This window comes from Solea senegalensis, linkage group LG20, assembly GCF_019176455.1.
Source record: "Solea senegalensis isolate Sse05_10M linkage group LG20, IFAPA_SoseM_1, whole genome shotgun sequence".
Lineage (NCBI taxonomy): Eukaryota > Metazoa > Chordata > Actinopteri > Pleuronectiformes > Soleidae > Solea > Solea senegalensis.
Window position 1 is genome coordinate 17,088,095 of NC_058039.1, and position 18,922 is coordinate 17,107,016.

An 18,922-nucleotide genomic window follows, 5' to 3' on the forward strand; every position below is an offset into this window, starting at 1 on the left:
CGATGACACAAATACATTTATTTATTGTCAAACATTTTTCAAAATTCAATACGATAGGACCTTGGCAGTAACTGGTGTTGGAAAAATGCTGTCCGCTGGGATAGAGAGAAAAACGATGAGTTATGAGAAGAAACTGCTTTGGATCAGGAATATACTTTTATATACAGTATTTTATAATTTAGCGATCAAGTGTCATCTTCAGTTGTATATGAATGCACTTTGTGAATGGTTTTACCTAAATACCTAAAAAGTGATAATTACAAGAGAAAACTATATTAATAGGATTCATATTTCACTCACAGCTTCCTTCCGTCAGTGTCGTCTCCCGTTTTCACAGTCCCTAAATACTTTCCCCCTCCCTTTCATTTCTTCAGCCTTTGTTCTTTTGCTTCTTGAAAACCCTAACACGAGACAGTACATTGAGGTAATGATTAAGGTGGTGACTTCCTTTTCTCATTTCAGGCATGGATGAGTTATTGAGGGCCATTTCCCCCTGCAGACCGGGAGGTGAGGGACAAGGCCTGACAACGTCTCATCCTTAACATGACAAAGACGCCGTGACCTTTTCTTCCACAGTGGCAGCTCTTGTAGCAGGAGTGTCAGACGAGCAAAATGTTATTTCGAGGTCCCTTCGACTTAAACTGCCGTTTAAAAAAGAGAAGAGCTTTGCAACAGATGACTCTGGAGACTGAATGAATAAAAAGTTTTGAAACGTCTGCTTTGCATTTCCTAGTTTATGTTCCATCTGGGGGGGGGGAGATATTAAAAACGGTTTAGTGCTGGAGCAGTGTCCATTATAAATCTGCGGCATCGCTTTGTTGATCTCACTTCCTCTGACGGAACACAACACCAGCACGTTCACTTCAGGGTTGTCGGGGGTTTCTCGTTGCCTTATGGACACAATTACCGAACAAATTGCAACAATAAAAATGAGTATAAGATGATGGCCTTAGACTGTTGCTCGCTTGCAGCTTGTGTAGAGTCCTTTAACTGAGAAGCAACTGCCGTTTAAAACTACCTTTGAAAAAAAAAAGAGGCTTTTAGTATCTTTTAGTACTTTCACCCTGGAAAGCACGGGCACGGTTCCTGTTGAGGCTCAAGTTCTTTTTGGAACGTGGTGAACCCACCTTCAGAAGAAGAAGTTTGTCCCTTCTGAAAACTGCAGCATGTTCTTCATTTTCTTCGTCTTATTGAATGGTATGGTCCTTCCTTCTTTCCCTCGTTAACCGCCGACATTGACACGTAATGGTTCACAAAAAAGCCTTTGTTTTCTTGCCTTTCAGTTTCTGAAACAGTTCATTGTCAGTGTGAAAGCTCCAGACGATTTTAAAAGGTGTGATGTGAGAATATTCTTCAACTGCAGTAAGGAAATATTGGTGCTTTTTTCCCGCTTCTGGAAGCGAATTCTAGAGCAGGAAAGGAATCAAAGCCTTCCTATTTTTTGGGTAGTCTTCAAACTTGGCGAGGTACCATCTACACACAGAGAGAGAGAAAGAGGTAAACGAATAGTTTTCTCTTTTAATTTAAAAATGAATTCAAAGCGTGTGTGTGATACAATCCATGCAGACTTATTCTTACTTGTGGTGGGACACAGCCCTGCTGGTGAGGACCACTGCGGTGAAGATGGCAAAGGACAAGCTGTGAATAGAGTGGCCAGCCAGAGCGAAGCCTGCCCACTCGGTTATCTCTCCTAAGAAGTTGGCTCCTGAGACAAATTCAAACATCCCACCTGTAAGTGGACGACACAGGAATTAGGACATGTGCTGCTCACTCAAACAAAAACATTTGAAGAATTTAAACATCATATAGTTCCACACTGAGTCTTGAAGCTGATATAATGTAAAGAGTATGGAGGTAACTGTGAACATAGATGGCTGAGAACTATTTGACTGCAGGCCATGTGCTCAGTCGTGCTACACTCTCTCTGTGAAAGAGGCAGATTCTTGGCTGAAGGCATTCCAGACGTGCCTGGAAGTTCATTTGGAGCCACGCAGCTCACAGCTTCCTCCCCGCCTCACCCTCTCCACTTCTATTTTCCTTTAAGGCCCGAGATGGATCGTTCAGCAAGGTTCAGCAAAAGTTTGACACCCGAGGCAACGGTGTTGTGACTATGCTCTCACTTAAGTGGAGTCACTCCCCGTGTGAAAGTGTTATGATTACTGACTTGTATGGGGGGGGGAATAAAAATCAGATGGTTGGAATTTTCGCGATTATGCGATGTTAAAAAGCAGCAGCAGCGCAGATTTTATCTTGACTTTTTCATTCCCTCCCCGAGGCCGGTTGCCAAAAAGAATTTGAAGACTTGTCTACCCAGCCCCCATCTTTACATGTCACATCTCACAAGCATCAAATGTCCACTTTTTTTTTTTTAGACGCTTAGATGTTGATCCGTCAAGTCTGTTTCATCGCATCAAGTACGTCTTAGACTACGTAGACCAATTCATCAATTTGTGTCATTTTAATCACCAGTTTTTTGCATTTAATATCAAGTAGATAAGAAAAACCATACATTTTATTTCATAAATGTTATATTATTATATTGCTGTTCATTATAGTCCAACAGATCATTTACCAAGGCATCAGCTGCAGTATATCTACACTGTGAATATGACAACCAGAGTGTTTATTTTAGAACGAATCTTGTACAGACACGTAATGATATGTTCCTCCATTTGTCTCGCTTTGCTGTCGAACACAATCACAATCAAAACTCAAAACGCGACAAACACAAGAAGCTTTAAATTAAGAGTCAAAGCAACGGTAACCAACTAAAAATGAGCACTCACAGGGGGCAAAAAGCAGAGAGCAGAGGAGAGCAAGTGACAACCTGTGATTCTACTCACAGTGTGTGTGTGTGTGTGTGTGTGTGTGATCCTGTGTAATCATGTGACCACGCTGGAAAATTAGCATCTAGCACCGAGTAGTCACCACGGAGTCGTGTGTCACGATGTGATTACAGCTTTCTTCACTTTGTCACACCACAGCAGTGGCAGGAAAAAGTACACACACACACACACGCCGAAAATGTTGGTATAATTCCAGTGTCCCTTTAACAGCACGCAGCATGCTTTCAAAATGAATAATACTCCCTCTGAAGGATAATCCCTTTATCTGTAGGAGTTATTAAGTGTTTTTAATTGTATAGTATGTGATGCAAGTGGCACACAAACAGTACATCCCAGTGCTACGGCGCAAGAAAATGTTGATTATATCATCTTTAAAAGTTTAATGATGTTGTCGTGATAAGAAAGTTGAGATTAACTAAAGAGGTACAGTGGGTAAAATTTAGCAACATTTACTGGTAAGGTATCTATAGTTTTTCTCATTGAGGGCTACTGTAAAAACATGGTGGTCCAAAATGACGGCCTCTGAAGACCAGACTTCAGAGCTGCAACTAACGACCCATCTGTCGATTATTTCCATGATTTTGGAAATGTTGATGTTCTCGAATGTTGTGTTTCGTGTCAATCAAAATGGTTGACGATTCATTTAGTTATTGAGTAATTGTTTCAGCTCTACCTGACTTGCCTACTGATATGAACATTAAAAGATTCATTCTGGGATGGTGGAAAACATATGAAAATAACACAAACACTAGTTAAACCCAGAAAAAATTCACATTTTTGAGGCAAAGCATTAATCACAGTTATGTCTTTGTTAAAAAATAACATTGCAATATTTAATGTTATTGAATTATTGCCTGGTTTGATGTCTGCTGTGGTGTGCCAGTGCTTTTTTTTAAACTACAGTACAGACATTACCTGTGGGAATCTTGTATCCAGTTTCTCCCGGCTTTCTCAGGTTCCTCAGGATGTGGTCAGAGTGCATGTTCACCAGCCAGCCGACCGACCACAGCATAGACCCTGGAGACCACACAAGATTTTTTTTTTTTACCAACCAACCATCAGACTGCAGAGCTGTGTTTTTATCGATTGATTTTCAGACAGTATTTATGTGAAGTTCCGGTGCATTCAAGACCCTGAAAACATACATTTTTCAAGCTGCTATTCCTGCTATTTTTGGAGTTTCTGAGCATACCACAATAAATAATCAATTCTACAACACACTTTTGTATTTTATTAACTATCTGTTAAGAGTCTGTCTAGTTTGTTGCAAACCCTAATATTCACCTTGCTCAACACAAATGTAACGGTAGTTGTATGAGAATAAAAATAATCCTGGCACGTTAGGTCTGTTTAGGACTCTGGACTGCTGACAAACTAATCAGCTGCTTGACATAACCTTGAAGTACCACATACTGTACATCTCAGATTAAAAAATTAATAGTAACTTCACTATCAGGCTATGACAGGGTTTGGGAGAGAAATTCATAATTGCTGTACAGTATAACTAGCTCTAGATGAAATCCAACTCTCAAGTCTTCCATGTGTAGGGTTTGGTGGCATCTAGTTGTTATAGTGCATAGTGCAACCCTCACCCTCCCCTCGCTGAGATGCAGCCTACACAACCTACAGCAGCCGTCATGTAACAGAAATAAATAAAAATCCTCTGTTTAACATCCACAAAACCATGGGAGTGCAGTGAGGTAAATGTGGAGGATAAGGAAGGAGATAATGGAAAAGATAATGCAGTAACAAACCACATTAATTCTTAGTTCCAGGTGATTATACACCCATTAAAACACAGTTATATATAACTTTCCAATCATATGCATTGGTGCCTTGAGTAAACAGTGTATTCACCTAATATGTGGGAGACTTTTGGACCGATCGTCCAAAGTCCCTTGTCCTCTCACAGCTAAAAAGTAAGTTTGACATAACGATTAACGGAGGGAAGGTTTATGTGTAACAGCTATGCTGGTAAACAGAGATGGCAGCCAAAATTTAACTAACTCAACTAACTAACCCAGATTCTCTGAAACATGAGTAAGCGAGTGAGATACCGAAACAACTGTTGAAAGAGAAGCGAACGTTGGAATATGAACCCGGAGTCAGATAACTTTAAAGGGTCACCTGACGTGTGGTGTACGTCTTTGGTGCTAGCAACACTAGCAGTGTTTTGGTGACAGAAGTGAAGTTACATACTGGAAGTTTAATGTCAACAAAATAAACATTTACTTGTTTATGTCTCCATTTAGTCCCTGTGACATTATAACACAAATCAGTTTGTAAAGTGCAAATGCCAAACCCAATACATTTCACATTTTCCAAGACAGGGAATAACACATCCTCTCAGAGAGAAGCCTCTCTAAGACAAATAAATAAAAACATTACTTTTGCGGGCACAGGACACCTACCAACAATGAAGCATGGATGTGTAACCCAAGATGCCGGGTATTCAGCGTAATGGCTCAGGTACCTGATCTGCATGTAGCCGTTATAGCAACAGAAAACAAAGGCCAGGGCAAATGAGGCGAACGGCGTTGGTTTACCTCCTCGGATTAAAAATGGATAAATAAGAGATCTGTAACATGAACAAAAACAAGTAAATTCATTTCACAATTTCATATTTCAAATGCATACAGACATACAGTAGATTAACAAAATAAAATGCGTACGTTTTTCTCATTTTTCTCTCACACGGTGAAACTTGACTCAGCTAAAATGCTGATTTACATTTTTACAATCTGTGCACAGTGAAGCACGTAATTTATCAGATTTATCTGTCCGATATCGATCCAGTGATTCAGTGACTAGTATCGGACCGGTACCAATACTGACCGATACTGATTCCGATCCCGATTGATTTCTTCTTTAAGGAGAACAACATAATTTACACAATTGGGGAATGATGTATTTGAAATCACTCAGCACAAATGTGTTTTTAACAGTTTGATAGTACATAAAATATCTAAAATGGCTGTGTCAGTCTATTATAGGTATGGTAGATATGGTTGTTTATGATATCGGTTGTTTGAGTTGGGGGAGGAGCAACACAGTGCTCTGACAAGGGATCAACGATTATGAAGAAATATATAATCTCGCGATTATTTTGACTGAAAGTATTGCAATTACGATAACATTTCGATTAAACGTTCAGCCTTAGCTAACATGCTACTTACCTCTGAACATAGTGGCAGAAATACATAGCAATGAGCAGCTGGTTGGGCAGCAGCGACGTCTTCGCACAGGTTGTCCAGAAAACCAGACACATGGGCACAAGGAAAGCCGGCAACTCCTGAACGAACCAGGCGAACCGGACGTTCACGGCGAAACCGTATTTACTACTAGAATATCGTCCATACGGCACATTTACGAACAGCAAAGAAACGAGTGTGCACGCTGCCATGAACACCATAAAGTAAGCCAAATTGTCCAAAATGTAGAGCTCCTCCTCTCCGGAGGAGAACAGCGTGGACAGGACAGCGTCCATTACAGAGGGAGAGTAAAATAAACCAATGTATACGTGTAAATATAATACTAAAATGCTACGCCGTTAGGCTAAAAGGTGAGTGAAGAAGTTGGCACCATACATGCGATTGACTTGAGTTATCTAAGCAAAGACTCCTTGACCAATCACAGTCACTGAACAGATATGACGCCTCCTCTTGTCAGCCAATCAAAATGCTCGTTTCATCATACGGCAAATGTCGACGTCAGAATACATTAATTTCCAAAACACTCTTTGAGTACTGAAATATTCTACTCAAGTAAAAGTACTACTATTTCAATTAAGTCACTTAAGTACAAGTAACAAGTAAAAGTACTGGTCTAAAAATGTACTCTGGTTAAAGTTTAAAAAAAAGTAGCTTGTTTAAAATAGTTGTTTTTTTTAAACAAGGTTGGGGTTATTTGCTGAGTCGTGCAATAAAGACAAGGGGACACAAATCTCACATTAACTGTTTTAAATTAAAGGCAAACCTTTACACATTAAAGTGCTGACAGAAGAAATGTAAACACATAATGTATCAGTCAAAATGGGTCAAATGTCACAAATGTTTTAATGTTCTCACTCACTCAGGGACCTCATCACTCTTATCATTCGTCCTCACTGTACCCATCATTGACCTGTCCTCACTGTCCTCATCATTCACCTGTCCTCACTGCTGTCCCCATCACTCACCTGTACTCGTCATTCACCTGTCTCATCATTCATTCACCTGTCCTCGTCATCCACCTGTTCTTATCATTCGCTGCCAAAGTTTCTGGTCATGAATTTATTTATTAATTTGTTAGTTTTTTTTTACTTTAACTTGAGTACATGTTTAGACCAGTACTTTTACTTGTACTTAAGTAAATCAAAGTTATGAAAATAGTGGCACTTTTACGTGAGCAGATTACTGTATATCACATTAGTTTCACTCAAGCTGAAATAAAAAAAACAACAATAATTCGTATGTAATACATTTCAAAGTATAACTACCTTTGTATTGGAATAGTTTGCATTAAAACAAATCAATTAAAAAACAACAACAAAAAAACAGATGTCGTTGGGAGAATAGCGTATTTTCTATCAGGCAGTTTTCGTGGCAACCTCTTCGGGTCCTGATTCACGTGCGTCACAGGAACACGTTTCGAGGATACACAGCAGCAGGAGCAGGAGAAGCTGCTCGGCTTCAAAACTACAACAGAGTCCGGGTTTATCCGAGTTTCTGGTCACGTTTCTCTGCTTCCAGTCACTACGTTGTTCCGCAGACTTTTCTCCAGAGTTGTGTGCACGTCGAAGATGGGGAAACGAAGCAGACAACGGCAGCAGCAACACCAGAACAGAGACAGAGACACCAGGGACAACGCTGTAAGGTCCACTCTTTGCTGCATCTCCATGCTAACATTAGTTGCCTCATCCAGGCCACACACACTGTCCACCTTTACATATAATCGCCCAGATTGGTTGCTTTATTGTTGCTGATATAGAGATTAATTTTACGTGGCCATGCGTACCGGTGAAGGAAACCTGGTCTCACACCTAAACTTTTAGAATGAACTTCAAACTATGATTTGATAAAGGTTTTACTACTGGCCGAGTTGACCGTTATAACACAAGCAAACGTGACATATGTCCTAATACATTCTACAATTGATCAAATCGTGACCACGAGCAAGAGCTAATGAAATTGACTTATTTTTAAATGTAATTCTGTTTTACCACATTGTCACTTCTCCATTTAGAGTCTAATTTTCAGGTTCATATTGTCAGCATATACTTTGTTGTTCTAGATTACTTAGATTACCCATAATTGCCACTATGCGTCCATGATTTCAGAGCTGGGGAGCTGGCTATGCAGACATTGTCAAGGAGAACAAGCTTTTTGAGCACTACTACATGGAGCTAGGCTTGGTGCCTGAAGGAGAGTTTGAACAGTTTATGGAGGCGATGAGGGAGCCGCTGCCAGCAACCATCCGCATCACTGGATACAAGAGGTGAGCAGCAGCAGCAGGACACATGCATAAGGCTGAGTCCACTCTGGATCGGGCCATTAAAGATTGCTTGACCTAGTTATAAGAAAGCTAATATCTTTAATAATGCACCATCAGACGATTGTAGCTTCATCACATGCCTGATTGTCCTCCTCTCTGTCTTGTCCCAGCCATGCCAAGGAGATCCTCCACTGTCTGAAGGAAAAATACTTCAAGGATATTCAAGAGCTGGAGATTGATGGCCAGAAGATTGAGGCTCCACAGGCTCTTTGCTGGTACATTCATTTGTTACCGTGAATTAACCTGAGGCTTAATTGTAGCGCAGGGTCAAATCAGGGGCTCAATATGCTCTGTTTGTATTGCGCAGGTATCCCGATGATCAGGCCTGGCACACTAACATGAGCAGAAAGATCATCAGAAAGTCGCCCCTGCTGGAGAAGTTCCACCAGTTTCTGGTCAGCGAGACAGAATCAGTGAGTGTGACACAAACCTCACATAGAACTATTATTATTATTATTGTTATTATTATTATTATTATTATTATTATTATTATTATTATTACAATAGGTGGTAGAGATGAATTTAACATATAAAAGGAGTTAAAGTCATCAGAGAAATGGAGAAACTGCTGGCATTTTCATCATGGTTGTCCTTGCAGGGTAACATCAGTCGACAGGAGGCTGTCAGTATGATTCCTCCTCTGCTTCTGAAGATTGAGTCACACCACAAGGTAAAAGCGGCATCTACTTTGAAGGTCCTTTACGCCCTGGAAAACGGTTGTGTTTAAAATAATGAAGTAACCTTTTTCTTCAAAGTGTTGATGTGTTTGAATTTGCATGCAGATCCTGGACATGTGTGCGGCTCCAGGGTCGAAGACAGCCCAGCTGATTGAGATGCTGCATGCTGATATGGATGTGCCATTTCCAGGTAGGGAAGCACAGAAAAGATGTGGAAATCACTGTTTTAAAAAACTTTTTTTATTGTGCACACAGAGCAGTGTTTGCCTACATGAGCAGTTTATTCAAATGTACACCTGTGCCTTTCAGAGGGCTTTGTGATTGCCAATGACGTGGACAACAAACGCTGCTACCTGCTGGTGCATCAGGCCAAGCGTCTCAACAGCCCGTGCATCATGGTGGTCAACCATGACGCCTCCTGCATCCCCAGACTGCAGATCGAGTCAGACGGAAAGAAGGACATCCTCTTCTATGACCGCATTCTGTGTGACGTGCCCTGCAGGTCAGTAAACGGTTGCAGGGCTTGTCTGTACTGATTGGTGTTACGGTCATAGATGGTGGTACATAATCAGAAAGTAAGAATAATGAATTGCCTCTGAGGGGGCAACTCTGTTGTAGAACTCCTTTTGAATTGGTGTTTGTGAAAAGGGTGTGTTTTTCACTTGATTTATAACTGCAGTCAACATTTTCTTGAGGAGTTCATTTCTCAGTGGCCAGTTTCAAGTGTTATTCAATAGAACATTTTAAATGTATGTTCCCATGTAGACGAAAATAGACAACATCCAATAGGTCTGGTCAAATCACAAATCTCTAGGGTTCAAAATTGGAGTTAGTCACTTCTCTTTGCCACTGGTTTATGGTCCAGTTGGGGGAATTAGGGGATATGTGATGAGGAAGTGGAAGCTTTACTCTCTTTTAAACTCATGGAAGCTACATGTCATCAACATTGTAATGCAGGAGTTTTCCCTTCCTCTTCCTTGGACATTCAGTGTCATTTCTTGGTCAAAACAGAACTGTGTTAGTTTGCAAACACTGTGTGTGTGCGTGCATGTGTGGCTAGCTGCAGTGCTGAAGCCAGGAGTGTCTGCCAAACACAGCAGAGGGAGAGGAAGAGAAGCAGTGATGAAGACAGGCAGACAGACAAACAGGCAGCAGCAATGGGAGCAATCCAGCAGTTTAAACAGTTTGTGCTATGCAGACATGTTTTGCACAATGAGAAGACGTGTTGGGATCTCACCAGGTAGTCCTTCTGGAGACCAAAACCTTGTCTTATTGAGGTAGAACCTCATTTCTGAGGAACTGCTTAGATTTTAATTGAAGTTAGGTTTAGGTTACGGGGTTAGGCATTGACTGGTTATAGTTAAGGTTCGGGATAATGCTCTTATTAGTATGTCTGAAGGCAATTCAAGAAGAAGAATAGCTGTGCAAACCTGTGTGTGTGTGTATGCACAGTGGGGACGGCACCATGAGGAAGAACATAGACGTGTGGAAGAAATGGACGACCAGCAACAGCCTGCACCTCCACGGGTGAGTGGGTCACTTGTGTGGTAGAAAACATTTGACATAACACTAAGAAAAAAAGGAGTGTGTTCTTTTATAGTGATTAAAGGAATTGGCTGTATTGCTCTGTGTGTGTGTGTGGGCCAGGCTCCAGCTGCGGATCTCAGTGCGCGGGGTTGAACAGCTGGCTGTGGGAGGACGGATGGTCTACTCCACCTGTTCACTCAACCCTATAGAGGACGAAGCTGTCATTGCAGCTCTGCTGGAAAAGGGCGAAGGTAACAAAACACATAAACTCTCACTGAGTTTAGCTGTACTGTGTGTTCACTCTAGGAATAATAATTCACTCATTATCTACTCAACTCAAGTTTCTTTGTCAAATAAAACACTTGTGTTTCAGTAGTGACTTCCTTACATGTACAAAAAAGAGCTCCAGCACGGTTATACAAATATCTGAAGGTGCCTACATTCATGTTAGACTCAAACTACCAAGCTTTTAGCCTAAATATCTGCCTCCTAACCAGGAGCCGAGCTCACACTCTAACACACACACACACACACACACAGTGCCACAAGCCCTTGTGCAAGACGAGGTCTGCAAGAATTTGTGATGTTTACGTACAACCAGAACTTGCCATAAACAAAACAGAAATAGAGCTGCTTACATAGATCTGTCTAAGCATTCAGTGGTTACTCCAGCAACTCTCCGTCTCTCTCAAGTTCTGTTCGCATGTATGGCAACGTCTCGTGTGAGAGTTTGTTTGCTGTGTGTGCAAGAATGTGAACAAATCTCCTGTCCTTTTTGGGGGTGAATTAATATTTCTCTAACAGGTTAAGTACACCCCAAACATGTGACATGAAAGTCTCTTCTGTGCCCATCACCAGGAGCACTGGAGCTGGCTGACTGCTCTGCTGACCTGCCCGGGCTGAAGTGGATGCCTGGCGTCACTTCCTGGAAGGTACAAGTCATTTTTAAGTCTCAGTCTTCAGATGTTTATTACAACTAACCAGCAACAAAGTATGAACAAAGACTGTTTGTACACTTTGCTTCACAGCTGATGACCAAAGACGGCCAGTGGTTCTCAGACTGGTCTGAAGTTCCAAGCAGCCGGCACACGCAGATCCGTCCCACTATGTTCCCGCCAAAAGACCAAGAGAAACTGGCAGATATGCACCTGGAGAGATGGTATGTACACAGGAGCTACGTCTCCAACTTAAGATTTGTTTCCCAAACACTCCAACCTCGATGGAAAGTGTCACGGGCTGGTTTCACAGTGGATGTGTCGTTCACACTGGCTGATAGAGACGTCCTTTTGGGAATAGACCTCTTGCTCAGGAGCACTTCATAGGCGTTTCCCCACTTGTAGAATAAAGAACATATAAATATTTATGACATGGATGGCTGTTGCTCTGTACATTGCTACATTGTTGGTTTGTGCCGTGGCATGACCTTTCCTTTTGTAAAGCATGGTTCAGTGTATCCGATGCCAAACGAGATACATGATGCAAAGAAGCGGAGGATTTGAACAGCTCTTGAGGCTGACTCTCACTAGTGTTGCAGGTGTCACCTAAAATGCTTCTCAATCACTTTAAATGTCAAACACTGTTTATAATAATGTGGTTGAAATGGAAGAGACAGTGAAAAATTGTGACTGTCGTCACAACAGACATCACATGTTCGCACATTTAGCAACCATTTCCAGCCCGCTCACCATCAGGTGATAACGTGACATATTTTGGATGCACACTTTATTATAGCTGTGAGGTCACTCAGTTAGGAACCTTCCTAAGCTTCCTAAGATTATTATGCTGCCTGTGTTTAATTGATTTGGTTCAAATTACTTTGAATATACTGTGGTCTCCACAGCCAAAGCAAATGAGGGCAGTGAGAGTGGGCAGCTTTGTTTCACAGCCATCTGAGAATTGAAATAAAAGATAAGCAAAATAAGCATAATTTATAACTAACAAAACAAAAAACTAAAATACTTTCAGTGACTTTAACACACTCAAACCTATCCCCCCCCATGAAACATAAATGTAGCTAATTTAAGGAGTCCTTTTCATTAGCTGAGTAATGCATCTGATTAGTTTTTATCTTGGCCCGCGCACACGCGCACCTACACACTTGCACAACATCATCTGCATGGGTGCACATAAATACACACATTTGCAGCAGCAGCACAGAGGGAACCTATGTCATTTCTAATGTTGCTCTCCAGCAGAGGGAGCTATTGTTGCACACTGTCACAGCAGCTTCTAATTTAATGCTGAAAAAAAACTGGTTATCCTAATAGTAGGTGGCACCACAAAACTCAAAGCTCTGTTTTTGTCTCTGTGTGTTTTTTTTTTAAATCTCAGTATGAGGATTCTGCCACATCACCAGAACACTGGAGGCTTCTTTGTGGCCGTGCTGGTGAAGAAAGCACCGATGCCGTGGAACAAAAGAAATCCCAGGGTACTTCCTCACAAACACAAATACTTACTGGTATGATTAGATTTTCGGTCTCGCAAGATTAGGAGGAAATGGAGCAAGTTTCACCCATGTGAATACACTGCACACACTCACCTGTTCAATTTCATTAACCACAGCGGGGGGGACGGATTTTTCTTTAATCGTTTCTTTACACTTCCCCCTCCTCATCCGTCTCCAGCTGAGAAAGGATGTGCCGTCCAGCTCAGCGGCCCAGACTGAAGCCTCCCCGGCGGCTTCAACCCCAGCAGATGCTCCCCGCCTCCCCGAGAGTGTCGAGGGGGAGGAGGGAGACCCTGAGAGGAAAGTAGGTGAGGAGGCAGAGGAGGAGGCGTCCAAAGGAGCTTCTCTGCCTCAGGAGACTTCTGCTAAACAAGAGGCGTGTGGGTGAGTCATCATGTTGGGCTGCCGTAGCTAATAAACAAAGGACAACTCCAGCCTCCAGAGCCATTACAGAAGGAAGGATTGAAATGTAGCACACATATATGAATTGAATTAAATTAAACTAAATCACAGACTTTGCAGCACAGTCTCCAAAAGACTAAAGAAAGGCATGTGTATTTTCTCAAGATAATCGGGTAAATTATGTGTTATTTTCATAATGGTTTGGTCCATAAAATGTCAGAAAATGTTAAAAACCGTTGATCCGTGTTTGTCAAACCGGGAAATAATGAGATTCTCAAATGTCTTGTTGAAAGGATTCAGTTTTAATGATTTCTTTGTTCTATGGTGCCAAGAAATTTACGATTTACGAAGAAGCTGAAACAATCAGAAATCTTGGTTTAAAAACGCCTCAAACTGCTTCATCGATCATCAAAATAGTTAATAATGAATAGTTTCAGCTCTAAATATGTGTAATGTGTGTACAGTCTGGTTCCTCCGGTTTCCAGGCCTCCGCCCATGAAAAAGATGAGGCTGTTTGGTTATAAGGAAGACCCGTTTGTGTTCCTGACCGGCGACGACCCCGTCTTCACCAGCATACAGTAAGTGTAGCTCTATGTTCTGTGTGTGTTCATGCATTTGCACGTAGCACAACTCAAATTACCCCCTTATTTTTCCCCGCCCCCTTAGATCTTTCTATGATCTGTCGCCTGACTTCCCCAAGCTCAACGTTCTGACGCGGACCCACGAGGGCAAGAAGAGACACCTGTACATGGTGTCGAAAGAGCTCCGCAACGTGCTGCAGAACAACAGCGAGCGCCTTAAGGTGTGTGTGTGTGTGTGTGTTCACGTCACGCAAAACCATGTTTGACAATAATAATAATGAGGGTAAAGGATTTCCGTGCATGGAAATGGATGCAAAAAAATCAATAATCAGTTATTCTCTGAAGGCTTTGTATTCAGTATCGATTAAACCTTTTGTGTAATCATTACTGTGCATTATGTGTATGGTGTTACACGTGCACCTGGCTGATCGATATTTGAATGTACACATATTGGCTTTATATTGACGCCTCAGTTTGTTTTTCTAGTTGCTAGTTTTCTATCCTAGCAAATGTACAAACATGCTTAACACCTGGTTTTTGGCTTAGGGTTAGAATTATGTTTAGGAGCTTGTGCCCGAAAAACTCGCGATCGCAGGCATTCAGCAGAGCTGTCGTTAAATACACAAGACTCCTCTGTTAAATGATGAGATTTTAGACATTTCTTATGATAAATGTTGGAGATTAACCCACGTTTTCAGGATTGTTAAGTCGTTTTAACTTATCCAGTTTCGGCATAATTCCGTTTGATTCTTGTGTCTCTTCCCCCGTGACGACTAATCAGTGCACGGCAGTCTGACGACGCGCATTTTCCCTGGTTCTGACGTCACGAGGCAAGCCAGTGGGAACACGCCATATGTCACTTAAGCCCCTACGATAATAATAATAACAATAAGGCTTTACTTGTTCATGAGTGGAATAAACATTTCGATTTGAAAGAATCGTGCCAGAGAATCGTGATCTCAATTCTAAGCCAAAATAAAATCGCAATTCACATTTTGTCCCGAATCGTGCAGCCCTAGTTTGCATTATCTCCGTGAGGATTCCTCATGGAAATGGAAAACAAGTGTATGTTTGTGTGTTAACTGCATGAGCTATCAGAGAAAAGCAGATGGACAGATCGTCTCCTTTCCCCAAATCCCTCCTGTCCTCCACCCTGTTGCACCTGCACAGGTGGCCCTGTGTTTGTGTGTGTGTCGCTGTCTTCGTTCTTCACTTACTGTTTTGATGTTTCCTCATCTTCTCTTCCATTTCGAGCACATAATGATAACACATTCTGGATGTGGTGTTTTAAAACACAAGAGCCCCAAGTTCATAGTTCTCTAAGTAAACTCAAAATACTCCTCATTAAATGACATTAAATCTTTGCTTTCTTTCCATTCGGTTACAACAACACGGCACCTGTTTTGTCTGAGAGATATAGTTGATTTTTTTTTTTTTTTGATGATGCAAGTCACTAGACACTGTTGCCTCCCACTCCTGCTGAGACACCAGAGAGCAGCTCACTGTGTTTACACACAGCTGGCTAATCTCTGGTCTCACTGGACGAAAAGATGACGTCAGTGATGTGAAAAAAAAAACACTAAAAGAAAGACAGTTAGATATTTGTCATGGAAAATAATTTTTATTTTTTTATTTTATCTTTATACCTTTGATCACATACACATTCCTGTAGCTTCATACTAGGCCATTCACCTTTTGACCTACACACATCTAGCTCTTCCCAGATATCTCTGTCCCTAGCATATTTACACCCTTAGTCTAAACACCTAGCAAGCTGAGTTATACCCACACAAAGCCTTAGTTGTACCCACACAAAACCTGATTCACGGACCTGTGGGATCATGGGACCCAAGGTCATCTTCCCCAGCTGCACAGATAACCCTTGAGACACAAACACCAACTATACACGACACAGATTTCCTTTTGTGCCTCAGAGTCATCCTTCTGAGCAGTTGTCCATCTTGACTCTCTCTTTGCAAAGAATAAACCATGCTGCAACAATCAACTCTGATCCAACTTTATTTCTTCACCTTACGGCAAATCTTGCCACAACAATATTAATTATGCAGTTGAAGTTGGTGTCATTTGTTAGCTTGTGTTTTTGTTTTTTTGTTGCTCAGGTCATTAACACAGGAGTGAAGGTTTGGTCTCGCAACAGTGATGGAGAGGAGTTTGGCTGTGCCTTCAGACTGGCTCAGGAGGTATCACGACACACACACACATACACACACACACACACGCTCAGACGCACAGGTGAGGGTTCAGGATTTAGTCATCCCTCCCTAGTTCATCCTTACACTCCAAACCATGTTCAGTGGAGTGAAAAACACAATTCTCTCCTCTTGTCTCGGTGTTGCCACACCTTAGTTGCACATTTTAGCACAATTTAATCCTCTTTTTAAATGTAAATTCTCCTCCATAATGCAAAACCACAAAGCTTATATTTCCACGCGCTTCAGCAATTTGATTGTCCTCTGATTTTTATCATAAAAGTCAGTGAATAACAGGCGGCGTCTCATGTGTGTCGAGACGTGCGGTGCAGTGGGTTTTGTCTTAAACACTCTATACGCCATCAAAGACACGCAGGCTGTTGAATAACAAGAGAGAGCCAGATGGCAGAGTTCACACTCAAGTAAACTGATAATTCATTCATTTTATATGCTTGGCGCAACTGTAAAAGAATTGAAACGAGATTGTAAAGCACCTCTGTCTCTCGTTCTCTGTCGTACCAGGGAATCTACACTCTTCAGCCGTACATTCGCTCCAGGATAATCAAAGTGAGTGTGGAGGATATCAAAGTGCTGCTCACCCAGGAGAACCCCTTCCTCAGCAAACTGGAGGAGGACGCGCACACTCAGGCCAAGAAGCTGAGTAAGTGCTGCATTTAATGTCTTCTCTTTACCAAAGCTGTGTTTCCATCGTGGTACAGTTCAGGTTTGGCACGGTTTTGGAATGGAAAACCGAAACCCTCGGGTAGGCTTGCGTTTGGACTGATAACAGAACCTTTACTTGGTAGTACGTACAGACAAAGCTGCTGCTGTTGTGCTGCCCTTGAGCAAGGCACTTGCCCAAAAACCTCACAAAAGTAGCCCAAGCAGTTCTCTTAAGGGTTTATTGTGTAAGAATTAGTGTCATCTCTCAAATATGGTGGCCTTCTCAAACCAGAAAGGATGTTGGTTCTTTAAAATAGTAAGCTCCTACTCTAAGTGCTCACTTTTTTGTGGTTTTGTCCTTTTTGGGCTCCTGTATTTTTTATTTACACATACATATTGTCAATTACTGCAAATAAACGCTCCCAAATATTAGATACTGTACCTATTTTAAAGTGAAAAGTCAATGTAAGTAGCTGTATTAATGATAAATGTAGTGATTTTGTTATTGATTGGTGTTTATCTTCACAGACATGGGCAGCATCGTGCTGAAGTACATTCCCAACCCAAGGTAATTTCACTTTTACATTGTTTTAGTTCTTGTATTAAAGTGTTGATCGGTTGTTTTTATCCGGGGTAATTTGTGACACCGTGTGTTCTCCTCTGTTTGTCAGTAACCCTGCAGAGCCCCAGTGCTCCATTCAGCTGTGTGGCTGGAGGGGAAAGACGTCCATCCGTGCCTTCGTCCCACGCAACGAGCGATATCATTACCTCCGAATGTTAGGCGTGGAGGTCTTCAGAGACAAACAGGGCCAAGGGCAGAAACAGAGAGACGGAGACAAGGAGGAGGGAAAGGATGAGGTGGAGAAGGTAACAGAGGAGGAGGAGGAGGATGTAGTAGCAGCAGCGGGAAATCAGGAGGGAGAGCTGGACTTGGAGAACGGCTCTGAAAACACTTCTGAAAACGGTTCAACGCAACCGAAGACGGAAGGCAGCAGCCAGGGGACGAATAGCTGAGAATTTAGCCAAAACAGGAGAGAGAGGAAGACTGAGAACGTATCGGAGCTCTACCTTTACTGGTTTCTCTGTTTATCACACTGAAGGATGATGGACTCCCTTGATATTTTCCGTTTGTGGACCCCTCTAGGAATCAGCTTTTTGTTTTTATTTTATTGACATAGCTGTTTTTTCACATTTTAACAGTTTATTCCACTTGATGGGGTGGCGTCAGTTTTTTTTTTTGTGTCCTGTGGCACATGTTTGAGACGTTTATATTTACTGCCATTTATTTTTTACACCCGTCAGCAGAAATTCAAATTTAAAACCGTGTCACAGGTCAAATTTAGTGTTTGACTTCAGTCTTGTTCTTTTTAAGTTCAGCACATTAAACACCGATGTTACATTTGTACAAGTTATGTGTAACAAGTGAAAGGAAATCAAATAAAACAATTAACGTTACGTCATCATTATCCTGTGGAGATACCTCTCACACTTACATCACACTTGCAGCTCAGCGTTGCATAGTAACAGAGCGTGTTCTCACTCGGGTTCTTGTTTTCCGTGTTGTGACTCACATGCAGCCATGATGCCGCTGAGGTTTTTCCCCATTCTGGTTCAACAAAGGAGTGAATCTAAACTTACCTACACCAGCCGCGAAGCTCGGGATGAGCCAATACGTTCAGGTACAATCCAGAATATCCCATAAAAGCTTCACTAAGCTCAGAAAAATACCCTGAAACGGCATTTTCACTCATGTCTTTATTAGTGTAGAATATTTGTTAAACGACACATCTGCACAAATGTGTCGTCAGTGGTGAAGTAGTTTGAATTAAATGATGTTGTTATCAGTAGAGCTGAACCATTGACTTGATTGTTTCAGCTTCTTAAAATAATATAAGAATATTTTCTTTGTTTTCTTTGCTTCATAGAAATAGAAATAGAAATCATTAAAAGTGAATCGTTGTGGTTGAGAACCGTTTGAGAACCTCATTATTTCAAGGTTTGACAAACACTGATTAACATTTTCTGACATTTTGGACCA

The 18,922-nt window shown here is 41.6% G+C and overlaps 2 protein-coding genes across 3 annotated transcripts; one reads left to right on the forward strand and one right to left on the reverse strand.

The window, feature by feature from the left end:
- Window positions 1–6,446, reverse strand: srd5a1 (steroid-5-alpha-reductase, alpha polypeptide 1 (3-oxo-5 alpha-steroid delta 4-dehydrogenase alpha 1)). The gene is made up of 5 exons (XM_044052600.1): window positions 6,023–6,446; window positions 5,258–5,424; window positions 3,762–3,863; window positions 1,579–1,729; window positions 1–1,473 (listed from the first exon to the last, which is right to left on the reverse strand). The coding sequence occupies exons 1-5, from the start codon at window positions 6,331–6,333 to the stop codon at window positions 1,407–1,409; spliced, it is 798 nt and encodes a 265-aa protein (XP_043908535.1). The 5' UTR covers window positions 6,334–6,446; the 3' UTR covers window positions 1–1,406.
- A 1,003-nt stretch (window positions 6,447–7,449) lies between these two features.
- nsun2 (NOP2/Sun RNA methyltransferase 2) lies at window positions 7,450–18,339 on the forward strand. Of its 2 annotated transcripts, none has more exons than XM_044052598.1 (19): window positions 7,450–7,695; window positions 8,164–8,321; window positions 8,489–8,593; window positions 8,686–8,791; window positions 8,977–9,048; window positions 9,161–9,245; window positions 9,365–9,557; window positions 10,508–10,582; window positions 10,703–10,833; window positions 11,441–11,514; window positions 11,611–11,741; window positions 12,914–13,010; window positions 13,207–13,412; window positions 13,895–14,008; window positions 14,097–14,232; window positions 16,132–16,212; window positions 16,744–16,882; window positions 17,413–17,452; window positions 17,556–18,339. In XM_044052598.1, exons 1-19 carry the CDS (start codon window positions 7,627–7,629, stop codon window positions 17,896–17,898), a joined length of 2,355 nt encoding a protein of 784 aa, XP_043908533.1. In that variant the 5' UTR covers window positions 7,450–7,626; the 3' UTR covers window positions 17,899–18,339. The 2 variants fall into 2 exon arrangements, with proteins under 2 accessions (XP_043908533.1, XP_043908534.1); XM_044052599.1 differs by having other exon boundaries at window positions 7,451–7,695; window positions 13,916–14,008.
- Window positions 18,340–18,922: the final 583 nt, after the last annotated feature.

Bases quoted from the DNA above. Each gene is read 5' to 3' on its own strand.
- srd5a1 (XM_044052600.1), bottom strand. From the start codon at position 6,333: ATGGACGCTGTCCTGTCCACGCTGTTCTCCTCCGGAGAGGAGGAGCTC. The intron at 5,425-6,022 runs GTAAGTAGCATG...TTCATGTTACAG, and splicing joins TTCTGCCACTATGTTCAGAG to ATCTCTTATTTATCCATTTT. The intron at 3,864-5,257 runs GTAGGTGTCCTG...TGTGGTCTCCAG, and splicing joins ACATCCATGCTTCATTGTTG to GGTCTATGCTGTGGTCGGTC.
- nsun2 (XM_044052598.1), top strand. From the start codon at position 7,627: ATGGGGAAACGAAGCAGACAACGGCAGCAGCAACACCAGAACAGAGAC. The intron at 13,413-13,894 runs GTGAGTCATCAT...ATGTGTGTACAG, and splicing joins GCTAAACAAGAGGCGTGTGG to TCTGGTTCCTCCGGTTTCCA. The intron at 16,213-16,743 runs GTATCACGACAC...CTGTCGTACCAG, and splicing joins CCTTCAGACTGGCTCAGGAG to GGAATCTACACTCTTCAGCC.